At 40.4% G+C, this 24,606-nt stretch overlaps 1 protein-coding gene across 1 annotated transcript in view; it reads right to left on the minus strand.

Moving 5' to 3' along the window:
- Window positions 1–24,606, minus strand: part of ITGA9 (integrin subunit alpha 9) — a 230,093-nt gene that overhangs the window by 42,846 nt on the left and 162,641 nt on the right. The window contains exons 19-23 of the mRNA XM_040591349.1: window positions 16,624–16,710; window positions 15,132–15,211; window positions 11,767–11,856; window positions 9,114–9,222; window positions 6,294–6,401 (exon numbers count right to left, since the gene is read on the minus strand). Of these exons, the coding sequence (XP_040447283.1) occupies window positions 6,294–6,401; window positions 9,114–9,222; window positions 11,767–11,856; window positions 15,132–15,211; window positions 16,624–16,710 (474 nt within the window). The remainder of the gene's footprint in view (window positions 1–6,293; window positions 6,402–9,113; window positions 9,223–11,766; window positions 11,857–15,131; window positions 15,212–16,623; window positions 16,711–24,606) is intronic.

Genomic DNA, 24,606 nt, shown 5'->3' on the forward strand with positions numbered 1-24,606 from the left:
TCAAAAGACAGAAACTAAACAATTTTAAACTGGCTGCCAACAAACAAGGGGGTTTCTACATAATGATAATGATATACAGGTTTGCTCCTGTACACGGAGTGTGCAACAGTGAGCCTGAAAATCGGAACATATGCTTCAAGGAGCACTTGTGCACTACCAGCACTTTAAAGAGCTTTGACAGCCCTCCTTTGCTTATGGTTTTAAACATCAGCAGTGCAGTAGCTGAAGCATCTTATTCTTATGCTGCAAGATAATAACCTACAGATAGTAAGCAGAAATTCCATTTGAGGTTTTCAAATTGCAAAGATTTCTTTTTCGTTATACAAGTGAAGAAAAACCTCAAGCAGCCTGAGACCTTTCACAGAACAAGACAGCAAGCTTTAACTCTTCCCCTTAATGTCTGCCTGCTCCTTGCACACATTACTGTGCAAATGCCAGAAAGAAAAATGACATGAGTGCTACACAAAACTGGCCTTAAAAATGTAACCTGTCATCAGCCAGGAAAGACTTGTGGCTCTGGGACTGACTCCATTTTACTTTTTCTGCTTCAACATTCACAGGGAAAGAATAATGTTCATTTCAACAGCTTTTCTTATTGAACATGACAAACTTCTCTACAGTCCCATGCTCAGGCAGCCATTAAGTTAGAAGGCAACTTGGAAAAGGAATTATCTTCTACTCCTCCATGCTGTTAATTCATTTCCAGTTCAGCTGTTCTTTATTATTTTTTTTTTTTAATCTAACTGATACCCAGCTTTCATAAAGGCAAAATCCAGATCTCAGCTTCTCAGACAGAAGTATGGAGTGAAAATGCCAAGTAGAACAACTGGAGGACTTCTGTTTGTCCTTCCAACAAAAGCACTTGTTATTTTGCTCCCTAACCAAAAAGTGATGGGAACGCTGGACCAGAAAATAGGGGCTTGAGCTAAGTGGCATGCTCATCCTTAACGGCAGCAGGCTTCACAAGACTCAGGTTTAACCCATTTTTCAGTCTGTGGAGACAATTCTTAAAGGCTAAGCTTAGACACCTAGGGAAACTCAGGGAGACTAGATGGCTTTTGTATTGTCAATGGAGACTGGCAAGTGCTTCTCCAGAGTTGTTTCGATGCCTCTCTCTCTCTCTCCCCATTAATTACTAGAGTAAGAAAACACAGTAATTTTAAAATATTCTATTAGTAGTAATTACTAAAACACTAATTACTACACTTAAGATATCAAAAGCTACATGCACGGAGGGAGTTTCTCATCAGAAAATTGAGGACACTGTTTCTTTCCTTCTCCCTCCTTTCTCTGATTCCCCTTTTATTTCATTGCCTAGACTGGAAACTCTTTGAAGAGACTGTCTTGCAACACATGCATCTCACTTTACAACAAGATTATCATCTCAGCAATAACAACACAATTCTTTATATCCTCAGTATTGATTCATCTAAACAGGCTCTTGAAAAAAATAATAAATCAGCGCTTGCTGGCCTGCACGATGCATGCAATAGGAGCAGCAATAGCTCCTTCCAAAACCCCACAAGTGCACATGGTACTTGCTCTGGGTTAACACCGTGTGTCTTTGATGCTGGGGACAACTGTCTGAGTGGAGTCTAAACAACCTGGCATCCCTGCAGAGTTTGGGCCCTCCAGAGGAGGGGTGACAATCATCTGCTTGCACTGCAGTTGGCTTCCAGTTCAAACAGACAAACCCTGTTTCCAACTGTTAGTCCCTCGTTCATCACAATCGTGTTTACCTTTGCTGGAAACTAAATAAATAGGCAGGCAACAATCTGATCCAGTTCCATAAATCCAGCATCAGAGTAATCCCAGACATATTGCTAATTTATCAACAGCTTCAGGAAATACCCTGGCTAATTTGGTAGGAACTCCCATTGTGACAATCTTTTTGGATGCCCTGGAAAGCAGCTCCTTGGCTGGCAAGTCAAGTAGCACTTCCCTTGCCCTCCAAATTAGCTGGATACCCAAAGGAAATTACTAATCTTTCAGCTCAAAACCAAAACACACACAAGCATAATGAGCACTGTTTCCCTTTGTGGAAGAACAGATAATCAATGGCTTGACGTGTGGAGGATATACATCTCTCTCTTAACACTAACTCTACCGCACTCTGTTTGGGTGAAGCTCTTCTGTGCCATCACCTATACTGTTCCCATCATAACACTTTTACCAACAAGCTGAGTTCTTTCATTTACTATGTTTTTAACCTGGCTTGAAACCTCTGCAAGAAAGCAATACAAAATACATAAAACCAAACGAGTGCTAATTTGTTCTTATCTGCTTCCAAAATACCATTTGCCACTGCAGAATTTCAGTATCTACTATGTAAAATCAAATGTCACTAGTGAAATTCCCTAGTTAAAATGACTTGTAAAACTTCTAGCATTTCCTTTTAGTTTGAAATTTCTGATGGGGAGGAAGTTAACTTGATATTTTTTTTTCTAGTTTTCTTTCAATTATCCATTTGCTTTTATTTCTGGCTTTCACTGTTGACTTGTTTCCTTTATATATAAGGTGTTTGTTGGGGGAAGTGCTGCAGAAACTCCCAAGACCCTTTGAAGAGTGTCTGAACATCTCTAAGGCAGAACTCCAAATGCCAAAAACACTTCTGACTTGAATTTCCCGGGAAGAAAATCTTAAAGCATTTTCTGCAATAAAGCCAAAAGCTTAGAGCAACAAGAACAGAGGAAGCAAGAGGACTGTCATTTCCTCTAAATTCCTATTAACACCTCCCAGAGATAAAGGCCGTTCCAGTGGGCCATATGTGACTCTCTTCCTTTTATTATTTTTTGTGCCTGAAAGACTAGATCAGTCAACACAATATGAAGGAATTAGTTCCTGGCACTATCTTGTGTGATGTATGTGTATTTAAGACATAAACTCTACTGGTTTCACTATGCATTTTCACCCGTAAATTTCACAGCTGTACTGTATATCAGAGAAGTGGCAAAATAATTATTAACTTTAAAAAACCCCAACCCATGATGTAATCAAATACCAATTGCTGTATCAACAGTTTCAGTCACAGACAAATGACAATTCCTAATCCCCTGTATTAACGTCAGTTATTCTGAAAGGTCCAGCAACACTGACACCTAGAATGGTTAGATTATCGGTGTAAAGGTACAATTACAGAAACACCTGCACTGTCTGAAAGGATACTACCGCCTTTACTGCAGTTTAGATTCTGGGAAGTTAAAACTAAGCAAAAGCTTGAAATATTTAATGACTATTCTTACAAAAATGCTCTTGAAAAACAGCTGTTATAACTTGTTTTCCAAAGTTCATTCCGATCTGCTGCTTGCTTTTTTTTGTGTGTTTTGTTTTGTTTGTTTCTTTAAGTATATTTGGTATGTGAAAAGATGAAGAGCTCCATGATTTTAGTTCCCTTTTCAGTCAATAAAAACTCAGTGGGAGAGAAGCAGGAGGAAAGAGAGTAGGATGCTTTTCCTGTTACAACAGCAAGACTAGGGAGACATGGGTTCAGTGCCTGGCTCTGACAGAAATTTCCTGTGTGACCTCAGGCAAACCATTTGGTGTTTCAATTATTTATCTGTAAAGCAGGGATAACCACTATCCCAAACAGGATTTGCTTGGATAACATTTATTAACATGTCAAAGGTGCTCAAAAAGTCATGTATTAGACTCCTTCTGACCACATACCCAAAACCAGTGCTCGAAATGACCCAGGGTATGCCAGTGTATCATGTAGACATCTCATAAAACCACACTTGTCTACTAGCACTCTTCTGCCTGCCATGCAAATAGGTCTCACAACAGCAGTTTGAAATTTCTACAAAGACAAACTGCAAAGTAGAAGCCAGACATGAAATAACGTGGGGGCAAATGCAACCTGTTCCTAGCAAAAAAGGATACAAACTCTGCAAATATTTATTATCACAGTGCCCAAGACCACACCACCCAGCTGGGCCTCCTTTAAGCAAGCCATCTGAGGTACAACAGCAATCAAAACCAAGTTAAGCGCAAGATTTAAGGTTTTTGCCTTGTTTTTCTAACAGCTATTCAAAACCATATAGTCCATCCCATCCTTGCCAGCGTAACTTGGTCTTTATAGAAATGATGACAAACTATGTCTGGAAATTAGCCCTTGCCTACTCAGGTGGGTAGCATATACCTCAGATAATTCAAGCATGTAGAACAGGTGTCTTGTCTAAGACAATTTGTCCAGAGTTCTGGAAGAGCCAACACAGAGAAACAAGCAATGCCTAGAAGGAGTTTATCACAGCTGAAGTTAGATGGGCTGAGTTTTCTGTTCCTCTCTCAGCTACACAGGAACATATAGGATAACTGACTAGACAAGACACTGATATTTGGGCAGACAAAATCCGTTAAGGAGACTCCCACCTTTCTGCTGCTGCCCCAAACACAAACACGCACCCTGTCCCACAGCACACAGAGACCAGGGAAGGGACAAGGAAACCAGTCACGATCCCTTGACAGACAGTGTGTCAAAGGGAAGGTGGTATTTCATACATAAGGCTGGACTAAAAAAACCATGAAAATGCAATGCCATGGAAAATGAGAAATAGGCTGGAGAATTAATTCAGTTTAGCTGGAGAACTGACTCAGTCTATACAATACTGGTGTCTCATACAGTATCCCAAAAATCTGTTTCTCAGTGATTCTGTCTTTAGTGCCCATCTGTAAGCCATTTTTGTGTATATACATATATATATATCTTCATCTCATACCTTTCAACAGCACAAGTCTTGGAAATCTGCTTAGAAAATTCTTATTGGATCTATATTTACACAGATTCAGTGACACAGTCACCTGCACATGGAGGATGGTAATATTATTAAGCCCAAAGGCTAGAAAAGTAGCTAACAATAACGAAAGTATAATACTTCTTCTCAAGAAGTCCAAACAGCTGGTTCCATCTCACAAAGATTACTCTGAATTTCAGCAATAAATTCATCTCAGTAGTGAGGTTTCCCTCTCTTGGCCACCACAGTATATATGACGGTATTTTATTGTTTTAACAAAAGCTTTGACAGTAATAAATAAATATTAGAAATGAAATCTAGAATGTGTCTCCTTCACCACAATTTATTTTGATTTTCTTTTTAGTTGACAAAATCATCTTTTGAAAAACACTGTTGAAAGAATAACTTTCTCTGTTACTTACATTTGTTAAAAGAACACTCAAAAAGAGCAAATTATAACATGGACCACAGAAAAATAGATTTTGATAATATATTCAGACACAGCTAATGTTTTTGCAGATAGCATCTGTCCTGGTTTCAGCTGGGAAAGAGTTAATTTTCTTCCTAGTAGCTGGTACAGTGCTGCGTTTTGGATTTAGTATGAAAATAACGTTGATAACACACTGATGGTTTAGGTTATTGCTAAGTACTGTTCATACTAAGTCAAGAACTCTCCAGCTTTCCATGCCCTGCCAGCAAGGAGGCTGGGGAACACAAGAAGCCAGGAGGGGGGAGAGCCAGGAAAGCTGACCAAAACTGGCCAAAGGGATATTTCATACCATATGACATCATGGTCAGTATATAAACTTGGGGGTGGAAATCTCTGCTCAGGGACTGGCTGGGCATCAGTCAGTGAGTGGCAAGCAATTTTTTTTAAACAAAATTGTTTAATAACAAAAGTATAGTGCATTAGTTCATTTTTTTGGTGTTTTTTGGGGAGTTTACTCCTTGAGTTTTATTTCTCTTGTTTGTTTGTTTTTTTCTTATTTCCCTTTTCATTACAATTATTGTTATTATATTTTACTTTATTTCAATTATTAAACTGTTCCTATCTCAACCCATGGGTTTTATATTTTTTTCTGATTCTCCTGCCCATGACACTGTGGGGGGTGTGAGGAAGCGGCTGCATGGTACTTCGTTGCTTGCTGGGATTAAACCACAATAACCACAGGAAAAGACAGGGAACATGAGTCAGCTTGGTAACACATCCTGCTGATACTACATACACCGTTTAATCAGGGAGGGCTGATTAAGACTCAATCCTCTTTGGAGGTGTGACTCAGGGAAGTGTTCTCCACATTTCCTTAAGGATTAGCCTGACCTAGTTTTATGCTGCATTGTAAGAAACCAGGAACACACAAGCAGCTGGTTGCCCTAGGTGAGAGAAAGCAGTCAACAGCTGGAGGGGCTCAGCTACTTATGGTTATCTGGCCACAGATACAAAGAACCTTTTATTGTCTAAAAAAGCAACTGATTCATCTAGTTCTGCTGGACCTTTTTTATTTCAGTCACTGATAGTTCTCATTGCCTCTCTAGGCTCAGAACACATCACAAAGTACTCACCATCATCTGTTGAACGTGAAATATTTCAGCTCCAGTGGCAGAGAGGCGGTTTGGAAAGGAGATGTCAAGAAAAGCTCCAGGGAGAGTGCTTGGTCCAGCATTGTAAACCTATAAGACAATAAAGTATATAAATGTATAATAAATAAATAAAAATAAAATGACACCTATGTTTACTCATAAATGGGAAACTACCGTAGAACCAGAGCTGGAAGTACAGGTAGACTTGAAGAAATATAAAATACTGTGCAAGTCTTTCTATACGTTCAGACTCAGACTTCTTTCGTAAGTATCAGGATGAAGTCAAAGGTTTAGCTTATCTAACAGTCTTTAGGCACAGCTCATATATCAAGTGAGAAGCAGTTTTGCAGGATAAATACCAGTCAGCAATACAAGCAGCATGAAATTTCTACCTTATATACAGAGACACTACTAGTACGCTGAGTATTTTGGTAATACCATCCAGAAGACTGTTAGAAATATCGCTCTCAGTTAACATTCTGATTTCCATCTGGTAACCACTGCATTATATTCTTTATATGTTTTCCTTATGAAGCAGAAGCCAAAGTAATGATGATTGTGACTGTCGGACTGTAGGTTTGCTGAGTGAGTTGCTTGGAAATGCATGTGAACAACTTCCATTCAAGTTCTGGCGTTTCCAATTAAACAAAACCCTTAGTGGAAAACACTGGCTTTCTATCAACCCCCACCCCACAAATTTTCAACAAAAACTCAGACTTCCCAGTCCATTACTGAAACATATCCAGTGAAAATTCCAAAATTTGTGGGTTTTTGTTGAAAAGAAACAATCCATGGAAAAAATTCAATGAAAATACATTTTCATGTCTATCTAAATTTTTTATTAGGAAAGTTCCTGGTTGTTTCTAACAACACAAATGTAAATGCATACAGTAAAAACACCAAGCCCCTTAGAGTATTTATCCACACTAAGACACTACTGTTAAAAGATGTAGCAATTAGTTGTTAATTGTGTAAAGTACAAATATTAAAACCAACAGGTTTTCATTCTTCAAACACTGCTTATATTTGAAGAAATGCCTGAATGATAAAGAGAATCAGTTCACAATGCCAAATCCTTACAAAAACCCTGAGGCTCCAGGCAGGGGGAGAAATCCCGCTACAATGGAGCATGATAAATGCTGCATGAAATAAAAACATAACGTTTCATGTTAGACATTTTAAAAAACTTGATTATCTGAGGTCAGATAAAAGAGTTAACGCAGAAGAGACATGTTCATTGCACATCTTGATACCCAAAAAAAGAAGCATAGATATATTTCCTTATTCACACTGGAGATGGTATAGATGTTCACTTATAAAAACCACTACAAAGCCCCTTATTTTTGTCAGTCATCTCTTTTTCTTGGTTAAGAAACTATTACTTTTCTCCATCTGGAGAAGTTTAATAAATGGCAGGCAAATCGTTAAAAACAATTAAGCAAACAGTGATACAAACCATGCTCTGCCCATTATGAAACTCTACCCTTCCCCTCTGACACACACAGTTATGAGGTTTACCACGTTACTGGAGAGCAGGTCTGTGACTTGTTAGAGTATAATTTTCTACTTCTATATGGAAAAAATATTAATATTGCATCTTTAAGTGTGTGCATAAGACACAAGAAGATGGTGCAGGACAAATGGTGGCTCTGCCAACATACAGATTCTCTCTCCCTTACCTCCTTACCTCTCATCATTTTTTTTTTTTAGTTGAAAAATATTCATTTAGTTAAAGCATCAGTACATCTGTTCTTTATCTGTTTTTAACCAATAACTGGCTATGGGAGGGGAGGGAGGAGGTAAGACCTATAAACCCTCAAGAATGAAATCAGAATCACAAGAATTAATAGCCTGGTTTACAAAAGCTTTAATGTCCTGAAATCCTGCTTTCACTCCTTTTCAGTAAATAGCTAAGGGCACTGCATGACAGTGGGGGCTTAATTGCTCTGGACCACAGTCTGTCCACGGGGGCAGACATGTGTTACTCATTACGAGCTAAGTGGCATTCATGCCTAGGAGAACAGAAAGGGGAAAAAAGGTGAAAGACTATTTTTTTTACAATAAATGAGTCCCCCACCTCTGCATGATTTATCATTCCCTAGTTCCATCTAGCGGTCAAAAAGGATTTGAAGTGCTTGTAATAGTTACAGCAGCAAAACGAGTTCATTTTGGCTGTATCACAAGAGTTTGTTATAATAAATCATCCATGTATTTTGCCACATCAGGAACCCACCTAACTGCCATGTGAAGTGTAATCTATAGCTAATACTTGAATAATGCTGAGATGCTATGAGCAATTTATTGAAACCCTCTCACACCTGTCTTACTAGAGTCATAGCCTCCTCCCTGTACTGTACTGTATCAGTAATAGTATATTTTCATGCTGGGTGCATTTAGCAGATCTGAATCGCTTGCACAGGTATACGTTTGTTCTCATGGATAAAGGCTGCCCACTCCTCCGCTCAATGGCCATTCCACTAAAAATAATTACTCCTCCTTTTTGAACCTGCAACTGCATCCAAGATGTGGCACTTCAGTAACTAGAGCTCTTTACTCAGCACGTAATGAAAGGTAAAGGAGAAACAAATGGTAGCAGCTTCATTCCTATGGAAGTGAGAGGCCCTATTTGCAATTCTAATTATAATACATTCAGATAAGGAAATGCACCATTCCTGCATGCTGTAAATATGGCATCCAATCAAGAATGCATTGCCCAGCATACTGTGATTCAGAAAAAAAAGATATACAAAACCAGAATGCTCTATCAAGCAGGAAAGCAGTCAAAATAAGGATCCATTTTACCTGCAGTGTGAAGTTGAGAGACTGGAAAAGGCATTCATGGTTTTCCAACTGAACAAAGTTGGATGCTTCCACAGAATCACCATAGAAAAATGAAGTAGGGAAGACTTCTCTGAAAGATCAAGACATAGGTTTAGTAAGCAGTGTTTGTCAACAAAATTAACTGTATTTGTGGCAAGCTGAACTGAACCCCTTGCTTTCTGGTCATGTCAAATTCTTTGTGAGTATTTTACATTGATCTATCATTTGTGGTTTGATTTCCTTTTGACCACACTGGACTACATAAGCAACATCTCAACTGACCTGGGTTAAAATCCCATCACTGAAGCAGAATTCTTTTGACTATTTATCTCTTTTTCTCCTTTCCTGTCACAAAACCTCTTCTCCAGGATCCCCTGCCATGGATGATTTGTGCAATGAATAAACACTTCATTAATTATCTGAGCTTCACCACCTTTATGCTTAACAGATCGTTTAAGGGAAGAGTAGAGGGGGATATAACTTACTTTCAACTACAGTGGCACAGGCCAAGTCTCCTCAGCTACCCTTATCATCTTATCACAAAAGAAAATGCAGTAGGGTTTTATTGGAAAAGACTTGGAAGCACCACATAGTACTTGGAAATCCTGCAGGAGAGGACTAGGAATGGTTTAAGCAGCCTTTGTGCCTCCTTCTAATCTCAGGCTGCTCCACTGGCTGGAAAGGGTCCTGGTGTAATTTCAGAGAGACCTTGGCGAGGGATTGCCTAAACCTCTGCTTCCTTCCAAAGCTGTCCTTTTGGGGCAGAGTTTTTTGAGGCAGGATATTGAGCCTGTTAAGGTACATTGCCTTTTTCCCGGCCTGCCTCCTACCCCAGGGACTACTAGGGGAAACAGGGAGAGGCAGATTTTTTTCTCTCATTTACGGCGTTGTGCCAGAAGTCTCCTCCCAAACATGGTACAAGCCCTTCCGGGCTATTTATGACCAGGGATGAAGTTTGCTCTCATAGACTCAAATGCAGGAGAGCTAACAAAAATAAGCTTTAAAAAAACACTGTCCAAAACCCAGTAGTATTAATATTGCCATGCCTGGGAATGTTGTGCCCTCCAACAAGCCCAACTGGTAGCTGGACATTTCTGTGAACTTGAATTAACTAAACTTTGTCTATGAGAAAGAAATAATCCACGTAGCCAGTTGGGTGGGGCTTATAAATTCAGATACCTTGTATTTTAAAAAGGTACATTCCAAAGAGAAAGAAGAGAGACCAATTTTTATCATTTCTTTTGGCATGCAGTATTCTGTAGGGGACAAACAGAAATCTAAATATAGAGATACAAATGCTTTCATCTGTGAAGCTATACAAAAATCCATCTGTATCAAAGCGTCAAGAAGCAAGGGATATAGAGTTAAATTTCTACGCAATCTGCAACAATGAAAGCATTCAATATTTCCAGAACATGCTCCTGAGACTGCACTCTCAATATAGAGGAGATTTTTCTCCTTGCTAGTCATCTAGTGAGGTCTGACAGCACTCTTCACTCCTCTGAGCAGGCTCAAGCATATCTTCCACCCACTCCGACTATTGTGGCGGTAATTAAGGGGTTTTATTTCTATGCAACAAGAGAGGAAAGCAGCTTTATGTGATAAACCCCAGACTAGACCATGAATCTGAGTTTACCCAGCTTTACACACAAATCACATGTCAGTGCAGGTAACTTTGCTCCTACACATGTAGCATGCTGGTCAAGGGAATCTTTGACTTCTGCTGATGCCAACCTGCACTGGTCATTTAGACAGTATGTATTCCCTGATGGTTGCCATAAACGGCAGCTAAAAGAGACACTGACCTCTTGGGGACACTGCTGATGAGTTTTTGCTTCCCCAGTTCAGGAATGAATGTCAACTTCCTTACTCTACATGGATGTTAATTCACCTCGAGCGCCGGGTCCCCCAGTTTAAATTCGAGCACTGCCTATGCTAAAGGACAGTCTGTCTGTTGGGACTGTCCACAAATCTTTAATTCTAGAATTAAGATTGTAATACAGGAGTGGAAGGGAAGACCCCTGAGTACAAAGGCAGGAACTTGCACACATGCAGCCCCAGGGAGAGGACATCAGCTATGTGTTATACAAGTATTTCAGTAAAAGGGTGAGTGATGTTCCTCAGTTGGTATTCAGAGGCCTCACAGGCTGGGGAGCAGAGGGAGTGGGAAAATTAACAGAAGCAGAAGCGAATTCTGATTGTGAAATTAAACAGAAAGGCAAACAGTTAGACTCCACCAGGCTCCTTAGAATCCCAGAACATTTGACCCTAACTTTGGCCTGGTAATTCTCAACCATATCCTTAAAGACATGCCCTAAGGAACAAGATGTGATTTACTTGTTCTCTTTTTATTTTATTTTAAGGTCCATCATATCTACAGATGTGATGGTAACTAATTAGTGCGAGCTAGGAAGGAACGAGAAAGAGGCAGTGTGTTGGAATGAAAGGCACAACAAATAAAACTCCCAGATTACAAAAGAGGTTGTATTTCCAGAGTCTGGGAAGCAGGGAAAAAACAACAGTCTGGCTACATGTAAACAGAGAGAAGAATTCAGTTCTTCGCTGGAAAAGACTCAGCTGTTATTGTTAGGATTATTATTATTTTTGTTGTTTTCATTTGGTGACTAGTACTTACCCACTGATAGATGAGTCCACTTCATGCATCAAGGGCACCGACAGGGTTAGAGTATTATCATGCAAAAATTCAGTCCGTTCTAGGTTTCCACTGTGCCAGAAAGGAAAAAGAAACACGCCATAAATTGACAGCCTTTGCAATATATCACACAGTTTTACAGTTATCATCTCCTGCCTTGTACTTTGAGCCTCTCTATTCAGTGATGTCAGCTCTCCTTAAGAAGCCTCTTAAAAGATTAAGAGTTACATTTGTTCACCCACTTTGGAGAGGGCACACACAGAAAGCAGGAGTTTTGTGGCTGCAACAAGATCAGGCACACACCAAAAAACCTATCTTGGAGCAAGGTGTGAATTCAAATAGCAGTGCAAAACTAAAGCAACCATCATACATAGTGGAGAGAAACAAGGACATTTAGACTCCAATGCAAGGGTTCATTTTCTCCCAGCCTGACTATACATCACTTTGGGAGGGGTACACAAACCCCACAGAGGGTCTTGACTCAGTAAATGAAATTGTGCTTTTTACGTATCTGCGTTGTACCACAGCACCAATTCGGTGCCACTACAAGCAGCTTTTTTGGCAAAACTCTCGTACTGAACTGGCTGTAACCTCTCAGTGGTTTCATTCCCCCTTTCTGTACTTAGTTTCCAGAAAAAAAAGCACTTCTATTTTACATTTTCAAAGGCAGTTGCCACAACTGGTCGAAAACAGATGGAGGAAAGAGAAAACTGAGCAATCATCTCCCATTTGAGTCAGTTTATTTCAGTGTGAACACTTAATGTATGAAGTCTGGGAAAGGTTCCTGAAATGCACGTCCAACATGAAAACTTGTAATTATTCTAATTTTGATGGTGAGTCTACTTGGTGGGCGACAGTTCAGAAGAACAATCTTGAAAGATATGTTACATTTATTTCCGATTTCTTCAGCAGTGACTGGAATCTCTTTTGCCTTGCAGTTCATTGGATTTATTCACAAATCAAACTGGCAAAACAAAAGATACTATCCTATTTATTTGAGGACAGTATCGCTGATGCAACAGCAGGCAGTAACATCCCAAGTGATACCATGCAGATGCTGAGTTGCTCAGATTACAAAAACAGAGCCTGCCAGCTACATACATGCATAGATACAGCTCAGCTTTCTGCAACCGACACATTGGCCATGTCTGCTAATAAAACTATGGCCCAGATGGAAAAGACCCACAAACTTTCAGTCCCAGGAAAAAAACACTTAGTAAAAGCTTTTCCTCTGAGCATGCTCAAAGAAGAGTCCAAAATAGAGACACTTCTCATCCAACACAAATACTGAGATACCATGATGGCAAGCAGAATAAGAAAGCAAATTCCATACAGAGTTCATAGGTATGTGCTTATCTGTTTCAAATGGAGCAAAGGTACTGTGAGGAAAGGAGAATATATCTCTAGAAAAAAAGTTCACGCCAGGAAGCACAGAAGACGGGTTTGAGTTTTGGTTTGTTTTTTTTAAACAAAAAGAGTAAATGGAATGTAATGTTTAGTTCTTTCTCCAATTGATCTCTCCCACTACTGAACTATTCTCTCGTTACAGATGCTACTGCCAAATTTGTAGCTTCAAGGGATACGCTTAAGTGGCCACTTGAAGGGCAATACTTACTTTCCCATGACAGCGTGACATAGCTTCTCTGTGTCCAGCCATTTCTGCCAGACTAGCTCCAGCTTTGTGTGGAAAGAAACAATGTCCCCACTCATTGCAGTCTGGCCACAGCACAGACACTTCCTCTCCATTTCCTTATCACTGACTTTACCCCAGGGCTCCCTGCAACTCTTGTGGTAGAAAGATTTTATTACACCACTTGGACAGCAAAGGAATTGAGCAACCTCCCCAAAGTCATAGCAAAAATGAGGGCAGTCAGCACTGGGACCTGCACTGTTGTCTTTGGAGGTTCAGCTGAATCCTTCAAAACTCAACTATCCTCCCAGCTATCCTTCTGAAATGAGAAACTTTCTTTTAACCCCACTGAGCATTTGCACTATGTGTACAAACTACTATTTATTTCTTTGCTCCATCTAACGGCACTGACTAACCTTTCTCACTGGTAGGGCACAGAAATCTGAGGAGCAAGGTTACAGAGGAAAGCCCTGTACTATCCAAGGCGGGGAAATGAGCGGTACAATCTGGGAAACACTGGCTGGGCAAATTTAAAGCAGGGATGACCCATCTTTGCAACAGCTGGCATTCACTTAAATACTGATGCATCTCCCTGTCCCAGAAGTATCATGGGGTCGTCTGAACACATGTTGATCTTCTCTTTATGAAGAATAAAATTTCTCTAACATGCAAGACATGGTCTTGCCTTTCTGATGTGAGGTCTCACTTTCAGTGTTTCATACCAGCCCCACGTGCTGCAGGATCTTGTTCCTGCCTACAGCTGTTACTGCAGGGGAGGACTACACCCTGTGAGAGCAATCACTCAGCAACTGCTACATCTCATCTCTCATCTCCAGCCGGTTGGTGAGGTGTCATCAAATCGAGGAGGAGAGTCCAGGCTGGAGATCCTGATTTTGACATTGGAGGGTATGAAGTTGGCCCACTTACACAGTAAGCACAAGCAGGAACAAGTCACACATCAGAGCAGCAGTTCAGAGCCCAGGCTGATGTAGCTGTGCCACCATCAGTTCTCATACACACCTTAACAGTGCCTGTGACTGAACTACACATGGAACCCGCTTCTTTGTGGCACATCATCTTAGGAGGCACAGACCAGGTGTCACACCTTCTATTCTGCCCAAGATAAAATCCCTGTGCACACATACTTGGCATCACCCTGTTTCAACGCCTGCTCCAAGTGCCCTTGGGAAGTACCCTATCCAGCTGTTTCACGCAGTCTGTCATAGCTTGCTAAAGACCCAGAGGGGGGAAAAAACAGACATGCAACTTTGGAAACTGTCGGTGAGATCCCTGACCATCTGATGAAAGCATTTGACTTTTCTGGTTTGCACCCAAGCATGCTTATTTCATTCAAATGCTGGAACAAATGGGTCTGCCTGGTGCCGCTCATCAGCCACAGCTGAACTGAGCTTGATACCAAAAGGGATGGGCACAGAAACACAAGGGCCTTCCAACTGAAAGAACACAAAATACTCCTTCAGAATCGCAACTGCCTGCCAAAGAAAGCCGAAGTATAATCCTACCTAATTTTTCAGGAAGCTGTGTCACATGGTTCCTCTGTATTACCAAAAGACACGCATTTAGCCCCAGTAATTTAACCTTATTTACTACACATACACATTTACAACTAATATCACGCAACTGTCAAGCATATGCAATGCACAGTGCGTGTGACAAGGAATGTCCATGTCATCAAGGTGCATAAAGGCTCCCTTACCTTTGGGCAGTGACAAGGAAGGTAAGTGTTTCTTCCTGCCCAGACAAGTGGCTTGTGTCAAAGATCACGCTGAAGTCATACTGCGCAAAGAAAAAGTGGTATTAAAAGACACTGTATGCTGTTTCAAAATGTATATATTCTGAAGCTCCATATATATTTTACTGGCCTAGCTGTATAAAAGTACTGTATTTTGAAATGTGTAAGAGACCTTCCTCTACTGTAGAGTAGCTTTTAAATCTTAGCAATTGTGTCTCTGTTCAAATACTAGAGAATTTGATTTTTCCTTCATTATGAAAAGGCCTTTATTAGAATTGCCATTCAAAAATATTTCTTGAGATCATCTGCCAGGGGAAGGGGATCACTACCTGAAACTACCACAGCACCCATCTGTGTGTTACTTGCTGGTGAAGAGATTCTTTGGGGGAACAAAGATCACACCATAGGCCTGCATGGAGACTTGGAGCAACCCACACAAGCTAAAGCAGTATTCAGACAACCCACCATAACGGATAAAATCAAGGGCTAATCTTGAAAAGAGAACCTACTTTGATGACCACTGTAGCTCTACATTAGCTTCTCCATGCAACAACTTTTCTGCCTAACTCCAAAACAGGTTTTGGCCAAGTGAAATAGCTTCCAAATTCATGCTAATTTCAATGACTTGCTGAAAAAAAACAACCCTGAGGATAACCCAACTATGTCATTCTGAAGCAAAACACTGAAATTCTTACATTATAGATATTTTGCTACTGTGTTTATTTTTTTCCATCCCATTTAAAATATTTTTAAATGTTTCAAGAGAGCATGTTGCACTCATTAAAACACGTAACACAAAAATTTTCATGTTGGGTCAAAGGACATGTCAGTTCAAATGGAAAGGATTAGTTTTTGAAACTGAAGTTTTCTGAAAAATTTCAGACTCATTTTGTTCAGTTCATCCTGAAGTTATTCCTCATCTTCTCATCTTTCTGGGCTGGTCATTTGTACAACTCAGCTTACTGACAGAAAGAACCCAGCCAGATTTCTAAAGATTATGAGAGAGTTCATCATCTTCTATTATTGAACAAAATCCTCTTTAAAAGCTACCAGGAGACCATAATACGCAAAAGTCAGTAAGACTTTTTCATTGTAATTCATACAAATTCAGTTGCACTTTAATGTGAAAGAAGACAAAAATAAAAACAGAATAAGACAACATAAATAAGACAAAGTGTCCTTTTCTAAGTTTCTGCAAAGGAAATAACGTAAGTTTTTCATAGCTGCAACTCTTGCATCTTTTTCAAGAGCGCTGCATTGCAGAGCACAGTGCCGTCATTGGCTCTATCTGGTGGGCATATTCTAGTAACCATGAAAGGCTTGGATATCTGGGTTAGAAAGCTACAGAATGTGTCAGTCACAGACATTTACCAGAGCAGTTGCCTTTCCAGCCACTCCTTGGAGACAAGGAGGTAAACGAACCATCAATCTGCAAATGCAAATATCACAACGTTACCCTAGATTTTGATCTCATGAAAGGAAATCCCACGCTGCACTTGAGGAAGTCAGACTCCAGCAACTCACAGGCAATGCCCAGCTCCTCCTGTAAGAAAATCAAGAAGAACACAAGGTGATAGATTTGGGGAGAAAAAGAGGATTACTAAAAAATACCATTGTGATGAAGTGTAGTAGAAGACTAAATGTTTCCCACCGTAGCACTGTTATTCCCAGAAAACTAATACTCATTGAATAAGGAAAAGCGCAGGGCTGCACTTCCTTACTCTGCCTCAGTCAGGTCAGCCTGGAGAAGATCACAAAAATCAGAAAATTGCTCCAAGAGACAGACCATGGAGAAATACCACATGACTAAACACATAATCAGGGGATCAGCCCAAGTTCTTTGATAACTCAGACCATCAGTTATTCCCTCTGTTTACTAAAAGACAGCTTTCAAATGGTCCAGAATACAGGTTCCCCATTTGAAAGCTGTCTTTTAATAAACAGAGGGAACAACTGATGGTCCGAGTTGTGTTGAGAGAGAGAACTGTGTTGGGTGACAGTGACCAAACCGTGCCACACACAGATGCTGGAGAAAACATTAATTTGGTCCTGGTGTCATTCACTGCCCTGACCCTCTTTCTCTGCTCCACAGGATGAACCACGTTGGTATGGATACCCTTTATTTAATGATACATCGGTGGCACAGATAAAGTAGAGGGATGAGCCTCTCCCCATGTTAAACACTGACAGACTATGAACACTGTCAAATAATACAAATAAAAAAAGTTGGAGCAACCCTATCTTGAGTGACTGGTGACTCCACTACAACAGCAAAAAGTACTTCTGATGAATGCAGAGTGTTTCATTGCTCTATAAAGTGTCTGGCTCCAGGTTAGCATATGCTCACCTCCAGATTACGAGGGACAGTTTTATGCTATGTGACTGTGGACAAGTTCATCTCACTAGACTTTAGGAGTGGGATTCAGCTCTGGAATCTGATATGCACTCTTACGTACCTACACAGCAAGTGATTGCTATGAGATCTATGTGTCACTGCTCCCATCGTAGTCCATGGATGTAGAAAATGGTTCAGCAGACAAAATGCAGATGTTTAGTTTAGACTGGGCTTGATGTCTCTCTAGGCTCCAATATTGACTAGATCATCACTGGAGCCATGGTAATGATATTATGCAGCAACAAAATGAATGCCTAAACTTAGACAACTGAATCTAGAAACTAACTCTATTCTAAACACGTAGCTGAGGATCTCTTAACTACAGCACATATGATTTATTTGACCTATTTTCAGTACCTGCATCAGTTTTCGAAGCCCAGACCCTGTCTCCTTATGCACATTTCCCAAATCACTTCAGATATGAGTTCTGCTTTAAATACGCACTTAAAATTTACATGAGTACCATTCTTAGCTGGAACAAGCATATGTGGAAGTAGCTTCCTGAACCATGGGCTCAGGCTATGAGTCCATCATCTCCAGGGAATGCCTCTCTGCCTTTCATGTTCTGACCCAAGCACAACATTAGTGTTCTATAGACATTACTATTATCCTAATGATGAGTCTGACAGCATCCAGATTCTTGATCTTTTAACTGCTTCCTGGATATCTGAAAGACAAGATCTCCTTTATCTTTGAAATCATAGTTCAAATCAGGGCACGCATTTATAGAAAGTCACAGATCTAATGCTACCTTTCCTGTCTGACTCAGACAGTATTTCCCTAGTTTCATACGAAAACAACATAAGGAGAAAATCAATGCATGCTTGGAGATGCCTGTACTCCAGTACTACTCAAACACCAGAGCAGCAACCTCCCCATTCAACTTCTTTATGGATTTATTTCCTTGCAATCTTCAGTAGGCTTCTGTTTTCACAAACACAAAAGATAGCACTGCCCAGAAAATCAAATATCTACCTTCAGTCACACAAAGCTGACACTCTCATATGCTGTGTTAGATTTTCTCCTCCATTTAACTCAAAACAGCAGAGCAAGAGCTTCATGGGTGAAGCATCCCCTTCACTTGCCTTTTCCTCTCGGCAGCCTGGGAGGTTCTCCAGTTTTACACGAGTGATCAAGTGAACACCAACTCTGAGCAGCTGTGTAACCAAATGAAAAATTTCACAGCTATTTCCTCTGGGAACATTCTTGGTTCTGTGTTGTTCGAATGTCCCTTGCTGTCTAACTGTGGCAACCTATGAACTCTCTTTCATCAACTCCCAGCCTCTGTTCATTGAAGAGAGGTTTCTATTTACATAGCTGTCTGGTGGTGACAGTGACCAGACAGACCCAAGCGGCTGCCTCCTCTCCTCAAGGCCATATCCCTTCAGAGATGTCAAAAAAGAGGATAACAGAAAGAATTATCATCTTGATAATGGAAGAAGTGCAGTGCTGCTTCATTTGGCATGCTGGTGGCTGCCTGCCTTTGCAGCCCTGGCAGCAGGCAGGCAGTTGCCAGTGGTTTTATAATGGTCCATTAAGGAAATGTCAGATAACATTGCATTGGCTGTTTTTGCTGCTGTTGCTTGCAGCAGTTCAACTGATGCAGTAAAATTGACTTGAATGACCTTCTGGCTTCATTAGCATATCAGTCAGTTTAATGATTAGTATTAATACAACATTACTGAAGTTCAGATTGGACATTAGGAAAAGGTTCTTCACTGAGAGGAGGCTGGTCACTGGAACAGGTTCCCCAGGGAAGTGGTCATGGCACAAAACCTATCAGAGTTCAAGGAACATCTGGTCAATGCTCTTAGTAATGCAATTTAATTTTAGGTAGTCTGGTGAGGAGCAGGGAGTTGGGTTCAATGATCCCTGTGGGTCCCTCTCAACTCGAGGTATTCTATGGTTCCAATAATGCTGCAAAGTCAAATTGTTCAATGCTAAGAAACAGCAGAAATAAGTTTGCTTGCACCACAGTGGTTCAGCCCTTGCACATTTCTAAAAGAAAACTTTTCTCATGGACCTCTTGCCTTGCTATGTGATTAGGATGGAGAAGCTCAGCTAATGAGTAAACATTTTGGTTTTCTGTCAGTGCTCACTGTCTGGCTTCAGGCTTTATTTGCAGTGCACTGTTTTGGAGAGAGAGAGTGAATTGTTTCTTCACATTTCTGTAAGCTCTAAATAAATTCAATTTTCACACTATTCCAGCAGGCTGAAGGGTTGGTGCTGTCTTATCTTAAGCAGAGCAACTCAGGGCTTACAGAAATTTTGGATGCCAGTTCTTGCTGATGTTAGGTAACACTTTTAGTGTGCAATGCTTCTCTCTATGACAATACAACCCAGCTGAGATCTCAGCATATTGCATGAGTTTTCATAGCAGCTTCTAGTTTGCTCAGAAAACATAGTCAAAGGAGTTGGAAGTTTCTCTTCCAACGAGACAGAAGCTCTATCTGGAAAAAAATTTGTTTTCTTTCTGAAACTTTTCACAGCATTTTATATTCTTAGGACAGTCAATCAGATAAATAGCCAGCTAATTAGCCAAATAGCTATATAATTACTGCATAACAAATCCAGACCTGGGTATGAGAAACATTCAGCTCAAGCTGGTTCACAGTGTTTCTCAAAGTCCTTTATCACAGAAAGAAAGTTCCTGATAATTACAACATGAGCAATGAAACAGTCAAGTTCTAACTCCATACGGGGCATACAACAACTCAACCTAAATTCTGCAGCATAATGCTGTCAAACATACTCCTTGGGGTATGTGATCAGGGGTATAAGCAGAGATGTAACACAACGGCCTTACTTCTGGACATAAGTGTTTTTAAGTGTAAATATTATGTGTGGTTTCAAATAAGTAGTGCAGGAAGCTGGTAACAATCATATTAATATAATGCCTAGAAGCAGCAAGCTGGAACATTGATATTCGCTACATTTAAAACCTGAGAGAGGAGAAATTTCAGCAATGCTCATGTTCTTTCCCAGTTCTTCCCATCTCTCTGCTGTTTCAGACACTCACTTGGTGCACTACGCAGTCTGCACTGTGGGACACCAGGTGTCTCCTCCATGAGCATCTTTGGCCAATACTTGCCTCAGCAGAAGCAGGCAGTTGCTGAAAATGGGAGCTCTAAGTATATCTGACCACAGAACAACAACAAGAGATGTGTCTAGGAGCCGTATCTCCTTATATTCTTGTCTCTAAGCCCCACACTACACGCAGTCAAGTCCTTACTGCCCCAAACATCTCTGATACAACCAGAAGAAAGTCAGGTGCTAACAGTAATTTTTTTTTAAAGGCAGGTAAACAAGCTAGATCAAGCTGAATGCTTTAAACAACGCATTCAGCTTGGTCCAGAAGAGTTTCAACGTGAGTAAAGCATTTTAACCACATTGATGGGATGCTGGATTATAGGATCGTTACCCTGGAATAACTCACAGTATCTTTTTGCTGGCTTCACCTAGCTGATTATCTGGGAATATAAAACATTGAACTACTCCAGATTCTGGCTCTTTTCCTGTCAAAGAGATCATGACTCAACTGCAAGAGAACTGCAATTTTTTTTGGCCACGTAAGGTAGGTTATCAGGAAGAAAATGGCTTGTCAGCACTAGAACAGGTCATACCAAATAAGTCTTTTGCTGCATGTATTTTGGCATTTAAAAAGCCTGTCTTCCCTTGATAGTATGCTCACTTAATAGTAATGCTTTCATGGTACAAAGGTGGGACCAGTGCCAGCTGGAGCGCAAGACCAGGTTACTTTAGGTATGGTGCTACAAAACGCCCCTTATTAGAACCAAACTCTTCTCAAAGATGGCTGCCATTTGCCCCCACCCCTCCCGAAACAAACATTTTTAGAAGATTTCTTAAATACTGTTTACTTTGACCTTGAAGAGTTCTTTTCAACTTGGTTAGCTGCCAAATCTAAGACTTAAGAAGAAGGAAAAGAGAATGCCTTAAGAAAACAGTAAGAGAGAACTGTTGGTGGAAGAATGGTTGTCTGGCTCTGGATAAAACGCAGTCACAGCTCAGAGACTGCCTCTGGGAAGAGTCTTCATGTTGACATACCAAAGCAACAGGTTGCTCCTAATGGAGCTCCCTCTTCCTGAATGCAGATGACCAAAAATGGCCATCACAAGTGAAAATGGCACAGCCCAAAGAAGAATATTGAAAATTCCTTAGCTTCACCTTGACTTTTTTTTTATATCAAAATTTTGATATCAAAATATATTTTTTAAATAATTTTCAAGTCAGATTGCATATGGTTGGGGTTTTTTTTCCCCAAGGGAGTCTCACATAGCTTGTATGTGATGACTTATTGATCAGCTGACATGCTCTGACCCTTCTCTGCCTCAATTGTGTCCAGCCAAACCCTTCAACCTTCCTGAGCTTGATCTGGCAGTTCATATAATCATACTCTGGTTTTATATTTCCCACCCTTAAGGTCATTCCTTCCTTCCCCAAAGGTAGAACAATTCCTCTGGGCTGATGTTGGCCCCAACCCAGACTCATCAGCACGTTTCCTCTACTTGTTTCCACCCCTTATCCCCACCTATGACTGGCTGCAAGCTCCTTACCTCAAGCATCTCCTTAAGGATTCCCCCTCAGCCCATTAACTCCTCTTCAACAATCCCCAGTATCAGGCTTTTATCTATCTGACAACTCTTCTACCAAATGATGACTATCAGCAAAAGCAAATATAGAAGTACAGGTCACCTGTGTTACTTTGCACTCACCAGTGTCCTCACAGAGAAAGTGAGAATTCAGCTATGCTAACACTCATCTATGGTCTGCCAGCTCTCTGCTTTTCTAAGCACACAAGCTACTAGCAGATACTACATCTGAATTGTCAACAAGGGGGTGCAACAGAGCAATACTAAACTTGCAAAAGGATGTGCTAGATATGGCCTGATTTTTTAAATAAAATCATACAGATAGCCAACAGAAAGTTATATTAACTTCTGAACTTAGGGTAAGTTCAGTACTACCCTGAATACTGACGGTTATCTGTGCCAGAGTTGATTTCACCATTTTAAATACTCTTCTGACTAGCTGTTATTTTTAAATGGATTAAAACCACTAATGAAAGGCACTGAAAATATCTTCATTGCAGAATTGTTAAGATAAACTGTGTATTATTTTTTAAGGAGAACACCCCCCACATACACACTTATTAGAAAATAAACTACCAGTAGTTTATATTTCTCTTTGCTTAACTATACTCAAATTAAAGCTTTTTTGATGTTGTCTAGATGGGAAAAAATCTCCCCTGCAAGTCCTGGCTACTAGCAGATATACTCTGGAACAGCAGAGAAAATTTCCTGGAAGCCTTGATAATATGTTGGCAGAACACTCCTGTTTTGAAGATGTTGAGAATTTATTTAACTTGTTAGCTTGGGTTTTTTTTGGTTGGGTTTTTTGGGGGGGTTTTTTGTTGGTTTTTTTTTATACTGCTGCATGTTTTCCAAGGGGTACAAAAGAAGAATGACAAGAGTGAATACTGAGGAACCCTGCACTTACTGCCAGAGCACACGCTCTCATTATTGCTTTTCATGTTGTCACTGATTTTCTTGTTCTAGAATGCCTGTGTGTGAACCATTACACTTGACTCCACAGGGAACCATGAACACTACCCTCATCCAAGAAGTCCTAAAACAAATATACTAAAAAATACCACAAAGGAGGGCTACTTACACTGTCCACACTATGTTAAGTCTCAAAAGTTAGATACTCTGCATTTACCTGTCATATGCTCTCCAGTATATAGACTTTACAACTAACTCTCCCAATAGTTACTTGGAAATGTGAGTTCTCTGACCTGTGCCAAAGGCAGCAGTTTACAGCAGGCACTGGGAATAATACAGTTTGGCTAACTTTGTACTGGTTTTCATTCTCATCATGGACCCCAACTTAAAGAACATACTTATACCTCAGTAATTTCAGTTTGTACTTTTGGTGAAGAGGGACACTTTCCCAAATGACAGTTTAGATGAACATCTGGATGTTTTGTTCCACCCAACAGGACAGTTATATAGACCTGACCTGCATTTTAAGAGCTTCTTACTTTTGGGAGCTATCACTGAACATAAGTTTGTTCACAGCTGGTAATCTGCTTCCTATGCAAAGGTTAGCTAGCAAAGTTTGCTTAGCTAGCTAAGCCAGGTAGCACAAACACCTCCAATGTCAGGAATCTAAAATAAAGGCTCACCTCTCTGATGATGTTTTAGGTGGCTTCTTCAACTCACTTTTCATAATCTTGTTCTAAGCCCTTCACTTGTGCTATCAACAACTTGTGGGTTTCCCTAAGTTTTTTGAGAGCATAACTTTTATTTTGCTCCTACTCTTACTGCTCCCTGCCTCACAATCCTCTTAATGCCTTCACCGAGGCTTCAAGGATATGAAGATTTCTCAATTCATTTACTAACCACCCCCTGAGCATACTGATGTACTTTCTTTCCACAGCAACTGAGGTCACCAAAGAATGTGGGTCATAGTTACCCACATGTACAGAGCAATTAGGGATGCCTGAGCTCGTGAAAGCTTGAGGATTTTTTTCAAATAAAAAGATTGGCTCAGGCTGAGTTTCCCTACGACTGAGAGCAAGTGCAGCTCAGAGTAATTTAATCTTGGAGGCCCCTTCTTATGCATACAACATCTCGGTTTTTCTAACTCAAAATTCCACAGATACCACACTTTCCTCCAAAATGGGGCTTCACTGGGTATTTTAGAACTGCAAGAACACAAAGAGGATCAGTGGTATTACTGACTGGGAACTCTTCCTGACACTGTACGATAATGCAAGTAAAAATAATCTGAAATGACCAAAATGGTGGGTCCGATCTACCTCAGATACCTCTTAAAAGTTGCTCCGATTATCATCCTTGAAAGCCCTTTGAGCCCCTGGGGTTTTTTGTATAACTAGCAGTCTGATGCCTGCTTTGCCTCTTTGCCAGCAGTACTCTGTTAGCTGAACAGACAGTCAATACCTCTTCTGTGTTTCTGGGCTGGCCCCTGCCAGGCACGGACCTTCCCCAGTTCCTTCAGCCC

This window comes from Falco naumanni, chromosome 4, assembly GCF_017639655.2.
Source record: "Falco naumanni isolate bFalNau1 chromosome 4, bFalNau1.pat, whole genome shotgun sequence".
NCBI classification, from domain to species: domain Eukaryota; kingdom Metazoa; phylum Chordata; class Aves; order Falconiformes; family Falconidae; genus Falco; species Falco naumanni.